This window comes from Scatophagus argus, chromosome 17, assembly GCF_020382885.2.
Source record: "Scatophagus argus isolate fScaArg1 chromosome 17, fScaArg1.pri, whole genome shotgun sequence".
Taxonomy (NCBI): Eukaryota; Metazoa; Chordata; class Actinopteri; family Scatophagidae; genus Scatophagus; species Scatophagus argus.
The window spans coordinates 16,004,438-16,018,108 of NC_058509.1; the positions used below are offsets into that span (position 1 = coordinate 16,004,438).

The window sequence follows — 13,671 nt, forward strand, 5'->3', positions numbered from 1 at the left end:
TAGCATACAGACTGAATACAGCGGAAAACAGCTAGCCTGGCTTTGTCTGAAGGTAGCAAAATCTACCCATCAACACCTCTAAAGCTCACCAATAGAACGCTATATCTTGTTTGTTTAATCTGTACAAAAACTCTGTACCAGACTTTGCTTTATGCTAAGCTAAGCTAGCTAGCTGCTAGCAGGAGCTCCATGTTTGTCATACAGAAAAGAGACTGGTATCAATTTGCGTAGCAAATGATTTTGTGTTTTTGCCCAACCTGACCACTCTGCACCGTCTGTGCAGAATTTTAAGTGTGATACTGATCTTTTACTCTCTGGTCTGTGATGTACAGTTTTCCTGCACTACCATATCTAAAATCATGCACATTATTAAGACATTAAGTGAAGGTTCTTACTTTTACGTCCAAATGTACTATCCTGCTGTTGTGCAGGTAGTGTAAAGCTTCTAAAATGTCCCGAAGGTAGCAGGCCACTTTCTCCTCTGTCAGATTCCCCCAGCTGACAATGTAGTCCAGCAGACGACCTTGGTCAGCCCTGAAACACAAACGTCACATGGGAGAATGGAGGTTTATTAAAGCTAATGAGTTAAATTTACTACTACAGTGTCTGTTGAGAATTTTGCTTTGTGCCAAATTCCACTTGAAGTATTATTCATTTGCTCGAGATACATTGAAAAAAGTATCTCTTAAGTTTAACACGCAGACTCAATAATGAAAGAAGGAAAACTTTACTGCTATATCACTGTCGATTAAATTCATTCTGAACTGATGCCGAAGAAAGGCAGCTACCCAAACTTACAGCTGGTTCCCAGGGTGTTGAAAAGGATAGGCTGACATTATTTATTGAAAGTGACTTGCTCATGTTAGCTTGACAACACTAAGTTCATCACTGAGTAGAGTTATCGAAACGTTAACATTAAAACTCAAATTAGCTGACCCTAACCTTCTCTCTGCATGGCTCTGGGTAGTTGTCAGTAGTCAGAAACATAATCATTAACTGTCATTTAAACTCACGCATGCAAGTCAATTAGATGAACGGTTGTCGAGAAAAATGAAAGGACACACACAGGCAGAGAGACCAAGATCCCTTCAGCTTTAGTTCTGATTTAATTTGTTAAATTTCTTTTCCTTTGGTCCGTACTCACATCTCCAAGACCAGAGCGTAGCTGCTGGGGGTTTCATATGTGTCCATTAGGCTGACTATGTGGGGGTGCTGGAGCCTCTGGAGCAGGTTGAGTTCCTGAGTCACCCGGTCCCTCCTCATCAGCTTCTTGTTCACGTGTTTGACCGCCACTGTACGTTTGGTGCCCCGCTGGTCACAACGCTTGACAACAGAGAAACGACCCCTGGTGGGAAGAAAAAAAAAAAAACTTCTATCAATATGAGGAAGAAAAAAACTGAATACCAAATATAATTCATAACAAAACCTATCACTGGTCTAACCATGGAGCTATTAAGCAGAGTCTGTTACCTTCCCAGTTCAACCACCTCAGTGTAGTGAGACTCAAAGTTGTCCTTCCAGCTCACTCTGATCCCATCAGTGGACACAGCTGAGACAACAGAGACAATTAATTCATGTCCACACTCAAATAATCTCTGAAGGTATGGATGCTTTTGTGTTCTCTACCCGCACTCTTACCTAACACTCTGAGGCTAGCTGAAGTTGTTACGCTGCCCAGCTCGTTGGTGGCAACACAAGTGTAAACACCATCGTCCTCAAAGGACACGCCGATTATCCGCAGCGTTGCTTCACCTGTATCGCTGAAATGTACACATACATGTTCATTCACGTCTGACTTCAACACTCGGCTTCTTCACTATTGAGCAACAATTTGATTATTTCAGAAGAGAGTTGTGTGGTGACATTCACACTGTGTTTTCTTACCTGTAGGCAATGCTGAAGTGTCCGTTGTTGGTGAGGTTGCTCTGGTTCGGTCCCTTCCAGGTGACAGCAGCCCGCGGTCGGCCGCAGACCTTACATCTGAGGGTGACGCTCTCTCCATTGTCACACGTCACATCACTCAGAGGTACAAGGAACTCTGGGGGAACTGAAGGGGCAAAAAAAAAGGTTGAGATTAAATGCTGAGAAATTCAAAATTATCTTCAAAATAATACATGGAATTGGTTCTGTTCTAACACTTACCATCATAGATGTAGTTTGGATTTAGAAGCTGGAAAACAAAGAACAAATCACATCAGAGTGGAAAATGCATTAAGGCAAACAAACATGCATGCTAATAGCAGCATTAGAATGTCCTCAGATGTATGGACAAACTCACCTTTACAGAAACTTTATTGGCCAGGCCATCTCTGGACTTCCTGTAACCGTTTTCCAGCTTGGTCTCTTTCTTTGCCTCCTTGTCCTTCTTCTCAGACTTTTTTCGGATGCGCAGGGACGTGTGCCAGGATGAAGACTTCCTACTGGGATGACAAAAAAAATGTCAAATCAAGTTGTTAAACATGAAAACTAGGTGAGAGCGTGACTGCCAAAAATGTATAAAACAACTGAATTTCTTTTCAAAGTTAATGATAGCATCATATGAATTCACCAGTATGTTTGTGATGTTAGCCTTATTTTGAAAATCAGTCCAGGACAACTTCAACTAATGTGGATGGAGCTTTTGTAAATATGAAACAGTATAAATAATTTATCCTTGTGGAACTTCTCAGAGCCCTTACTTGATGGATCCCTCGGGGCAATCGGGGACGATGGCTGAGGTGTGTCCCAGCACAAATCCGGGGATCCAGCCCTCGGCGGCGGGGCCCTGCTCGGTTGCTGCCCTGAACACCAGGAACATGTTTTGCTGGTTGCTGGCCAAGATCTGTACCACTTCGCCCTGAATGACGCTGATCTCATCCTCTTTCACTGCCATGTAGTCCTGGGTCACCAACATGGTGGATACGCTACTGCTGCTGCTACTTTCACTCTACACCACGGGGAGGAAACATGGCAGGTGGAAAATCGTAAGGACAAACTCACATGGTTCATTGCAGTGAAATCATAAACAACTGACTAGAAATCAGCTTTTAAATCAAAGTTGACTCCTTCAGACAGAGTTTTAAGCGGGCAATAGGATCATACATTTTATATAATTCAGAAATCTGGTGCTTTTGGTGAGGACAAGTGAGAGAAAAGGCTGAATCGGAGGACGAACAGTAGAAATAGAAGTTTGATTACTGTCCATTTGATAAAGCCTTCAGAAAGGATTAGAGTGCAAGAAAGAATTAAAAAAACGGTAATTTGTTATTGTCTTCTTTGAAAAAACAAAGACCTGGCTGAAGAAAGAAAGGCTGGAATAAGATGATTTCCATTTCACTCGTCTTTGCTCTGCAGCTCGAGGCAAAGATGAAAGGAGGAAGGTTAGCTTGAATGAGAGGATCGCTGTTGAGTACGTTTGTGGGCCGCCCACAAACGTCAGAGGTTAGTTGCAGAAAAAGTACATTGCAGTAACACACCATGAAGACAGCAGGATATGAAGGACGGCCGAGAGGAAGTCAGGTGTTAGTATAAGCTTTGTCAGAGTTAAGAAATCTAGAGACAGCCTTGAAAGAGGATCGCTGAACAGCTGACTGAGGTCCACTAGAGAGGTTCTGAACCTGAAAACACGTGTCTTCAGAAAATGTCAAAGCAAGAGAAGATGATGTTGAAGAGCAGTGAAGGTTGTCAGAGATGTGTAGTAGGGGACAGATTAGTAGAGCTGGCTGCAGCAGGACAGAAGACAGCAGGCTGACAGGACAGACCAGGCCTCCCTCTGTCACGGTGTTAGTTGGTGCAACACTGCGCAGCAGCTAGTAGTCTTACCCCGTTACTCTGGGTGGACTGGATGGACTGCTCGCTGGCTGATGAGCACGTACTCATGCGATCAGCTTCCTTGCTGTGCGTGGAGTGTCTGTGGGTTTGGCTCCCAGATCCAGAGCCAGTCTGGATCTGATTCGAGTTCTGACGAACCGGAGTCTCTCCTCCCTCCCCAGGGAAGGTAAACGAGCCAGGCCGGCTGGCTGGAGAGCCCGGCATGGAGCTCCAAAATCCAGAGCCGGACTTCTGGCCCGGGCTGGGAGGGGGCGGAGGCAGGCCATCCTTGCCAAAGGCAGGAGTGGCCAGGGGAGGGGCCATAGGGGACACGGCTCCTGGCCGTGATTTGGAAGTGGGGGTCGAGGGCAGGGGCCCAACCGTGGCACGGGGAATAGGGGCTACAGCACTGGCAGGAGTAGGGGTCTGTGCTGGGTCCTCTGGGATCTGGACAGGGCGCTTGCCCTGCGGGCTACCCCCTGGAGGAAGTAGGGAAGGAAGGACAGGACAAGGGGACGAACCTGGATCATAAGTGAACCATATTCATTCCTCAGTCACACCTTTTTCTTATTCCATAAAAACACATTTCAAAATTAAAGATAGGTGTTCCATACCTGACATCTTGTTGGGGCCTTCGCCATCTGCCCCTGGATGGTGGCGTAGGGGCTGGGGCAGGCGGGAGGGCTGAGGGATCCTAGAGGGCCGACGAGAGCCACCCTGGGGCCCTGAAGGGATGGCACTACTCTGGGAGTTTCCACCTCCGACTCCATGGGGGACACTGGACCCACTGCTGCCTCCAGCCGGAGCTCCTATGCCAGGCATACATGGCCCACTGCTCGCTGCCACATGGTTCCTCTGATACTCTATTGGTGAGGTCAGAGCTATGATAAGATATGACAGACAAGGGTGGCCATGAGCCAAACAATTCCACTGATAAAGCGTGTCCTCTGTGTGCGTGCGTGTTAGCCTCCTACCATTGAGAAAGTTGCGCTGACTCTCGAGTATCTGGCTGATCTGAAGGGTCCAGACTTCGCGCACCCCTGGGTGGGAGGAGTGGAGAACAAAGGACTCCACGGTGCCATTGGTTGACCGAGAAGTGAGAATGAATTTACAGGGATCGCCTTCCACGTTCTCCTCTAGGCCCAAACAGCTCACCTACAGTGTGGGGAGGTAGACATGTAATTAGTCACAGTCACAGTGGGTTTCAACGCGCAGTCCACATCCTTGACCCTCTTTTCTGTCTGTTACCTTGATGCTGTTCTTGTAGAGGAAGCCTGGCAACGAGAAACCTTTCTTCTTATCGAGGGGCTCGCTAAAGATGACCAGCTGCTCAAAGAGGAAGACTCTCCTCTCTTTCATCCGGCCCAGCAGACTGCCTTCCGGGTCAGACACCATGAATGTGTCTTGCAGCAAAAGGCGACCCTGAGCCACGATCTTCCCCTGAAGACGGAGGTGAACAAGAAGGAATTGGGAGGATCAGGTGTAGGATGATAGAGACAATGTGGAACATTTAGAGAAAGTTGAAATGATGCAATATAAAGTTCAATAAAACAACAGGCTGTGAAGAGTGTGTTGTGCTGGCTACTGCAGCATTGCTTTCATTCATAATTCAGTATGATTTCTTACATCAAATCCCTGAAGCCGGCCGACATTCATCATATCATTACATCTTTTTGGCACGATGCACATGACTTCCACCGCTTTCTGTAAGAGTCACAAATGATCAAAAGGTTGATGGGATTGCTGCATGTTTGACTCGATTTTAAGTCATTGAGAAACTTGTTATTTTACCTCCAGGTCAGCAGACTCCAGCCCAGCCTTTTTAGAGTGTTTCAGGAAATCCTTGAAGAGAAGATAACATTTTTTAAAGAAAGTTTAAAGTCATTCATTTACACTTTTAAATTTCAGTCTAGATTGTGGTTTCAGATGTATATTTATAGACAGCAGATGACAGTGACATACTGTATAACGCTGTGGTTGCCAGATTTTAAGACTAGTTTAAGGGGAAAGTAGAAAGCAGCTTAATCTCTGGCACCCTCTGGTGTTTTGAAACAAACCAACCTTGAGCAGCAGCTGGTACTTCATAATCCTCTGGACTGGCTTGATCAGCAGGTCCGAGATCTGCAGCCTGTGTCCCAGCCGCTGTTTCAGGTCCTACAAAGTCAAAGGCCAGAAGTTACCTACCTGAGATGCTGATAGCTAGATGGAGTTTTGCAGTATCTGACTCAGAGGGCAAAATCTCTAAAATTATGAGTTTGTACCTCAAAATAGGTGTCAATATACTCTGAGACGATGTGCTCTGACTTGGGCTTGTTCTGACAGTACACCACGTACATGTTTAGTCTCCGTTCCTGGATACAGAAAGAACTCGCAATTACATCCTGGTCAAACGTATACAAAGCCTGTGCCCATAATGGAGCCGAAGTTGGAAATTCACTGTGGACAAACCTGCTTGAGAAAGAGCGGTCCTAGTCTGTCAGGGTCCTCCAAACATTTCTCCAGCTCCCCAAGGAAGAAACTAAAAGACAGCAGAAAGGGACGTAAGAGACGAGTCACTCTGAACAGCAAAAGCTCCTGCTCTGTATGTGAGCATTACATACTCTTTGTGCCAGTCGTAGATCTGGTGGATGTTGCCAAACACGATTTTGTCTTTTCCCTTCATATCATCCGGGACCCCCTCCTCCTTCATCCGGCTCATGTAGCCCTTATGATGGAGACACACAATCACATTGACATAAGTTTACACCAGGGAGTCTGAAGGTCAGCAAAATCAATTCTTATACGTTAAGTCACATTTTAAAATGGCGGCCTACCGCAGAAGAAGCAACCAAGAATCAGTCATATTTTCGGATCTATAGGACAGTGATCATCTTACCTCCACCACCAGGCCGAGGTCTCTAACATAATCTCTCTCCGTCTCCACCAGCTCCAGCAGAACATAACTATATCAAAGAAGAAAGTTCAGTCCAAATTCAGGAAATAAGGAAAGGTGATTAAGAACTCCCAAATGCCTCAGTGTGTGTTTGTGATACAGACGAATGAAGGAGACGTACTGTCTTTTCTTCAGGATGCTGGTCCTGCGTTCGTCCATCTCTTCCATGGGGGAGGAGGAGGAGAGGAGGGAGTTGTCGGAGGGGTTGAAGGAGGGAGAGCTGCTGTCTCCCTGCTCTACTGATAGCGAGCTGGGTCTGTCCTCCAAAGCCTGCACCGGGGAAAAAAAACCCACCAGAAACTACTTAAGTACTACTTAAGAAACTAAACAAAAACCAACCAACAAACAAAAAAACAGAGCACTAAATAGGTCAAACGTTTCCGTCTGTTTCTGAGGAAGAGCGACATGAATACAAATGAAATGTTTACTTTGTCAGTTAACTGATCTCAGTGACAAACTGGATTTGTTCAAAGCTTGAAGAAAACAAATGAAAACCAGTTAAAACCTGCTTAGATAAAATTTTTATGAGAAAAAAAAAAGCCATGGAAAGTACAATATCACACATGAAGGGGTGTGTCAAGCCGAGTGTCTCCTTGCTTTCCTCTATTATCCTACCATCTTGCTTTTGACCAGCTCCTCGATGGCGCTCACCAGCTCTGCGGCACTGGGTGTCTCTGAACTGGAGGGTCGGACTGACAGACGAGAAGAGGTCTGGGTGAAAAACAGAGAGGATTGAGGAAGAAAGAAAAAAGGCATTAGAAACAGTTAAAACATAACCTGACACCTAATCCTGTTAAGTCTGCTCTGGCTGCTGGTGTCAGTACAACTCTGTCTACAGTGTTACATTTACAGTAACCAGATTATAGTTCATGATGGATACGAACTTAATCATTTCAGGAGATCTAATAACTTAAACATCAATTGCTTCATTACTAAAAAACACAATGATGTTTTCATGATCTATTTTCTGTGAGAACCTCAAAGCTGACTGAACCCACAAACGTGAATTTAAATGCACTAAGTTGGACTCTGTAACCTCATGTTATTTTATGGTGAAAGGTCATGCTTGAGTTTTGGTTAAGAATGATTTCATGATTACCTTTTGTTCAGCTTGTGTTTTTATTAGTTTTACCATAAGTGAATATTTCATTTTAGTTATCTAAGCGAGACAGTTTTGTTAAATGTTTAAGTAAAAATCTGAAGAGCGATCCAAAGATGTTTCCACAAGCGAAACCCCAGTGCTTGGGGTTTGTATCTAAAAAGTAGAAGTAAGAATAAGTATATGAAGAAGTGTATGAAATTTAAACCCGTCAATGAAAAGGTACAAACATGAGGCTGAAAGTGGGTTGACCAAAATGAAGATATGGAAAAAAAGAGAAAATGTCAGAAAATGTTGATGAGAGAAAAAAACAACAACAAAAAAAAAAAACAGTGATGTTTGAATGAAAGATGTTTCTGTTGCTTTCCCTGGTGATGATGACCAGCCTTTGAAATAAAGAAAGGATGCTAACAGAGCGAGAATGGAAGAAGGTATATGTATGTATGTATAAATAGTTGAGGAGACTCTCACCCTTGCTGTGCTGTGCTTCAAGACTTTCCCCAATTAGGTTTTCTGGGTGAGGCTGTGTGCCCTTCTGGCCTCGCCAGCGTTTAGAGATGCCAATTACTCGCATGGGTAATGAGGTTAACGCACAGAGGGTAAAAGGGAGATGAGGACGAGCGGGCAGGGCGGGTGAGGGAGGGGGTTGGAGGATGATGGGAACAGGGGAGGGGCTTTTGAATTTTCACCTCAGTGTGGGGTCATGTTTACACTGTTATCCAGGAGGGCTGATCTTACCAACTTTGCATTCATATCGACATCTACTTGTTCCTTTTAAACCTCACCAACGCTACCAACCTTTTTCCCAACTCATGAATGATGTGGAAAAAAGCTGCAGTCCTGCGTTACTCCAACAGATTCAATGGAAAATGTCCTCGAAATGTATAGAATTTGACTCAAGTAAGACATTCTGATCTGCACTAACAACCAAAGAAAAAAGCTTCCACATTGCTCTTTATGTAGAGTAAAGCGCTACATGCATCCTCTCATTATCTACATGTTAGCGTCCTTACTCATTTGCCAGATGACTCTGCACTATAGTGGTGTGTGGAAGAAACAGGGCAGAAAATACAAGTCAAAATGAGTGAAACTTATAAAAAAACAAAAAAAACAAAAACAAAAAAAAGAGAGAATAAATTCAGAAGTTCGGGAATGTTTAAAAATTCAGAAAAATACAAAAGAGTGACTTTAAGTGGACAGAGAAAGGTGTTTTAAGAAAATTAAGTCTAAAAAGCTGCTAGCTTAATTTCCTCTCAGTCTATAAACTGCTGTAGAAACAAAAAAAGGCTTTAGCAAGTAGCATTTAAAGCTGAAGAGTGGGGGGAAAAAAAGAGAGATTTGAAGAAGTGACTGAGGTAAGAGACAGAGGGGGAAGAGCAGGGCATTTCAAATGGAGAGGTATGGAAACTGAGACAAAGCAAAGACAGGACATAAATCAAGGTAATGCTACAGCGTGGCCAACAGCAAACGATACAACCAGGAAACAAAACAAAAAAGAGAAACAGAAATTAGTGTCAGAGGAGTCTCCGCTTTAGTCGAGGAGGAGACTCAGAGCGCCTGAAACTTTTCATCGCTTTCTGCTTTAGAAGAGAGGGGAGAACATGATGCAAAATGCCAAGATAAAATGTTATGCATAACAGAAACTAAGGAGTCACTCAAAACCATGTCAGGAAATGCTCTTTTTTGGGGGGGAAAGTTGGAGACTGAAATGAGTGAAAACATAACCTACAACAACTGAAAATCATAATTGTAGTTATGAGAGCCTGTGTAAGAAGTGTTTAATTTCTCTTTCAGATCAAGTTCTTAACCTGTTCCTATGTCTAAAAAAGCTATACATGATGTATGGTCTAATGGAAATAAACCCTTACAGTATACACTTTATTCAGTCTTGGACCAAATGTGATTTAGCTGCAGTCACTGACTTGAAAAGAATTCCTCCTCATTAAGCTGTAAAAGATATTTTTGGTATTATTTTGTTGATTAAATTGTCTAGTTTCGATATTTTATTGTCACAGTAAAACCATAAGGAGAAAATGCCCTTATACCGAGCTTCTTTTGTTCATTATATGAACAAAGGTTACACAATGCAGAAAACACTGCACACAAGTTGAGAGATAAAACATAACACTTCTCTCTCAACAATAGTACAAAAGAATATTTCTGAATTAGGACTGAGCAATAGGAATTAAATGCTATATTTAATAGCACATAACTCTAAAGAAAATAGCCCAACGTACTGGTGACAGCAACTGGGACTTTTAAAAGCTCATTACTCACAAGAACTGAGAAATACTGTATGGTGTCCAAACAGCTAGTCAAATCATTTGCACTAAAAAATGACAAACATTTGGTCAGAAAGCTATCATTTAACTGTAATGTAGCCTGTAAGATCATGAAAATCCAGCACTAAAATGATGTTGCTGCAGCCAGATAACCAAAAATAACATCTAGAATCACCATGTAGGTTCTCTCACCTCTAACTCCAAAAAGAAGCGAATAACACTTAGCCTCTCTAGACCTAAAATTTAGGGAATACTGTGAACCAACTTTGTAGCACCAGAAAATGTTGACAGTCCGACAGTTGTTAATTATTTCTCCTGCTCCCAGTGTCTTCCCTGCTTCTTCTGTTCATCATCTGTGCCTGTCTACCTCCCTCCCTGTTCTTTGACCCCTCTCTTCTGTCCTCACTGTGATGTCCTCCCCCTCCTCACCTTGTCATCCTGCGAGTCTGGCTGCAGCAGGCTGTGCTGCTGGATGGCCATAGGCGGAGGCAGAGGTACCGTGTCGGCGCCCTCCTCTCCCTCCTCCTCACCGCAGCTCTGCATGCCCGAAGAACTGGACTTGGACAAGGTGCCGCTGGACAAGCCCTCGTTACGAACTCTCTGCAGCACATAAAAAGAACACCATAAATCTTCACAGAACTGCTAAATGGAGAGAGACCGACGTCGAGAGTGTGATGGACTGCGTGTCAGCCCACCTCCTCCACAGTCTCATCCTGGGGTGTAGCAGCGCTGTCGTCTGAGTCTTTCTGGGAACCTATCGTCAACTCCCCGCTCTTCCTCACTTCACGGCTCTTCTTGTGCTTGTGGGCCAGCTTCTTCACGTGACCATCTGCCTTACCGCTGCTCAGCCTACGCACCGGGCTGGTGAGCCATTTCCGCAACGTGTTACCTATGGAACAAAGCCGACACACAAAACTCATGTGGATTATTTCCGCAGATCCATTAATGCTGCCTCACTGTAATATTATGTTTAGAAACAGCACTAGAACACCCTAATCGAGCAGTACTTTTACTTAACCTTAATATTGCTCTAGTGAAAGTTGTCTGTGTGGAAAGGGATCTTTGCGTACACCATGCTGGTGTTACTTTTTCTCTGAGTTGACATGGTTGTGAGAATATTTGCAGGATTTCAGAGAGCAGATGGAACAGATGGTACAGCACAGGTGATCATACCTGGTCGTTTAGGCCCTGGCGAGGCGTGGGAGCTGATGCCGTGACCGGGCTGCAGCGTAGCGGACGACCCTGGCATGATGGAGTCATTGCTGCACACTGACAGAGTGTCTGTGAAATCAAAGTGATGTTTACCTTACCGAATTTACCTTACGATGCAGACTTTCACAAATAGCGCTTCAGTCCCAGGCTGTAAAAATTTCTTAAACACAGAACACACATTCTTTCCTCCTTCATAGATGCACTGTCAGAACAGTACCTTTGTGGTTGAAGATGCCCTCCATCTCCATGGAAGACCTGGAGTGGGCGATGCAGAGCATAGAACAGGGCACCAGACCTTCCAAAGCAGGGGAGCGGTCTGTTGTCCTGATCAGGCACCAGTCTGGCCTATCGTGGCAGCGCTCCAGGACCTCCACCGTCTGACCACGGCGCACCGTGAGCTCATTGCTGTTGCTGGCCATGAAGTCGTGTATCACCACAGTCAGCTCACAGCCGCCGGAAAGCTGAGCGGGAAAAGGTGATGATGACTCTTAGAAAGAAGCTGACCTGACAGTACTTTTCTAACTGCATGTCAAGTGCTGCCAGGATGTCATTTCTCTGGCTATCAGTGTGTTGGCTTACCTTGTCGCTGTCCAGTGTGTTCTGTGAAGTGCGGGATGCCAGAGAGATGGTGTCCGGTTGGCTGCTGCCTTCACCCTGACTGTCCAGGTCCTCTCCATCTCTATTAGGCACACAAATGATCAATAAAAGGTGTAAGTGTTTCTGAAAGTGAGCTTAAATGAAGGGATGAAAAACACATCACTTTGTCGTGAGCATTACTGCCTGTCCTCTTAGAACATCTTGAGCAGTAGGTGTCACGTTTACCTTCGCCCCTTGTGGTGCTTGGCTGTGGTTGCTTTGGGAATGTGAATGGGCTCCTTGAGCGCTCCTCTCAGGTGAATGGTGCGCTCCTGAATCACCTCCCTGATGTGCTTGATCCAGTCCTGCTTGTTCTCTATGCTTGACGCCTGTTGTTGGTCAGTAATAGAATGAGTTCAAGAGGTCAAAGGTTGTCAGGAAATGGATTTCATCTGGAATTCTTGTTTCACTCTGTGCGTTTCACACAAGTCTGAATTTACCTCTTGTTATCTTTTATTAACTGAAGTACTTTTTCAGACTATTTTTAATTCATGTGAACCCTCTCCAGCTTTGGACCCCTGGAAGATTTATTCCAACCCTTTTTTCCTCCCAGCTGTACCCCTACAGATGAACTTGCTACAGCCCTCACCCGGCATTTTCCAAATTTGTTCCCTGGTATTGATTTTAAACAGGATGTTGACAGGAGAATTGTTACATTAAACTGGATATAATAGTTTTTTGTTCAGGTCAGGTTGTTTTAAGTTTACATTTTCATTACTATCTACTTGTTTAAGTGATGCGGTAGCTATCTACTTCAACAATTTATTTGTATATTTGTATATTTTAGCTAACCTAGTTAAGTGTTTAGACCTCTCTTTCGCTTTTCACAACATGCAGTGTTCATGTGATACAGCAAACTTAATATGTGGATATTTCTATTTGTAATTTGTTTGTAAATTAGTTGAGTGATAACAGTTCTTTTATATACTTCTTGGCAACTGATATATAGCATCCTGGGGTACAGCTAGGAATCACAGTTGTAGAATATTTTATGCTATGACCTTTCAACGCCCCCATGTTCTTTTTGACCACATGTACTGGTTTTGCCTATGTGTGGTCTTCAGCTATTGTTCAAAAAGAAGGACAAGAAGTGCTAAAAGCTCGTGTTTCAGACTTGTGAGAAATGGCTGAGGGCTGTGTTTTAGAAGTTTGTACTCACCATCGCTCCATGTTTGGATCCCTGACTTAGCTTTGAATTTAAAATATAAAATAGAGAATTTCACTGGTTTGGTTTTAGAAGATGTACATGACATTCTTTATGCTGACAAAACGGCTTGACATGATAGAAATGTACAACACTGATAATTTGCCTTGACAACAGACTATAGGCCAATTAAATGTGTAGCAGGATGTAATGGTTTGTTGTGCGTGTGAACACGTGTAGTTAGTGAACAGACACACTTCATTTACAATGCACATACCACGTGACTGCTTCTCAGTGGTTAGTCTGGTAGTCAGCAAGGATTATAGAGTTGTAACACTCTGAATTAAACGTGTTAGGATTGCGGCTTCATGCTGTCCCAACGACTGACATTGATTTTAATCCATCTGTGACAGTACTCAACAGGTAAACACACCACACAGAAGACGTGAAAATAAAGGGCTGAAAAATACAGTCAGGACCAAAAATTAAAAAAAAGAAGTTAAATACATTGAATATTTCTTCTTATTTCCGCAAATTACTGAAGAGCTTATTTTTCTTGTCGAGAAACACGGCTATT

General features: G+C 43.8%; 1 protein-coding gene across 2 annotated transcripts in view; it reads right to left on the reverse strand.

Moving 5' to 3' along the window:
- The window catches only part of trioa (trio Rho guanine nucleotide exchange factor a), a 67,955-nt gene that overhangs the window by 3,049 nt on the left and 51,235 nt on the right, over window positions 1-13,671 (reverse strand). Inside the window, exons 35-62 of one of the 2 annotated variants that reach the window (XM_046418701.1) lie at window positions 13,110-13,139; window positions 12,137-12,279; window positions 11,894-11,993; window positions 11,532-11,775; window positions 11,276-11,383; window positions 10,798-10,991; window positions 10,532-10,702; window positions 7,337-7,432; window positions 6,843-6,991; window positions 6,665-6,731; window positions 6,390-6,493; window positions 6,238-6,307; window positions 6,051-6,140; window positions 5,851-5,943; window positions 5,581-5,631; window positions 5,416-5,493; window positions 5,038-5,229; window positions 4,764-4,944; window positions 4,404-4,670; window positions 3,802-4,310; window positions 2,679-2,926; window positions 2,279-2,420; window positions 2,143-2,170; window positions 1,885-2,047; window positions 1,639-1,760; window positions 1,471-1,549; window positions 1,145-1,345; window positions 396-534 (exon numbers count right to left, since the gene is read on the reverse strand). In XM_046418701.1, coding sequence (XP_046274657.1) covers window positions 396-534; window positions 1,145-1,345; window positions 1,471-1,549; window positions 1,639-1,760; window positions 1,885-2,047; window positions 2,143-2,170; window positions 2,279-2,420; window positions 2,679-2,926; window positions 3,802-4,310; window positions 4,404-4,670; window positions 4,764-4,944; window positions 5,038-5,229; window positions 5,416-5,493; window positions 5,581-5,631; window positions 5,851-5,943; window positions 6,051-6,140; window positions 6,238-6,307; window positions 6,390-6,493; window positions 6,665-6,731; window positions 6,843-6,991; window positions 7,337-7,432; window positions 10,532-10,702; window positions 10,798-10,991; window positions 11,276-11,383; window positions 11,532-11,775; window positions 11,894-11,993; window positions 12,137-12,279; window positions 13,110-13,139 — 4,059 coding nt within the window. The remainder of the gene's footprint in view (window positions 1-395; window positions 535-1,144; window positions 1,346-1,470; window positions 1,550-1,638; window positions 1,761-1,884; window positions 2,048-2,142; window positions 2,171-2,278; window positions 2,421-2,678; window positions 2,927-3,801; window positions 4,311-4,403; window positions 4,671-4,763; window positions 4,945-5,037; window positions 5,230-5,415; window positions 5,494-5,580; window positions 5,632-5,850; window positions 5,944-6,050; window positions 6,141-6,237; window positions 6,308-6,389; window positions 6,494-6,664; window positions 6,732-6,842; window positions 6,992-7,336; window positions 7,433-10,531; window positions 10,703-10,797; window positions 10,992-11,275; window positions 11,384-11,531; window positions 11,776-11,893; window positions 11,994-12,136; window positions 12,280-13,109; window positions 13,140-13,671) is intronic. The other variant, XM_046418702.1, reaches the window with a different exon arrangement.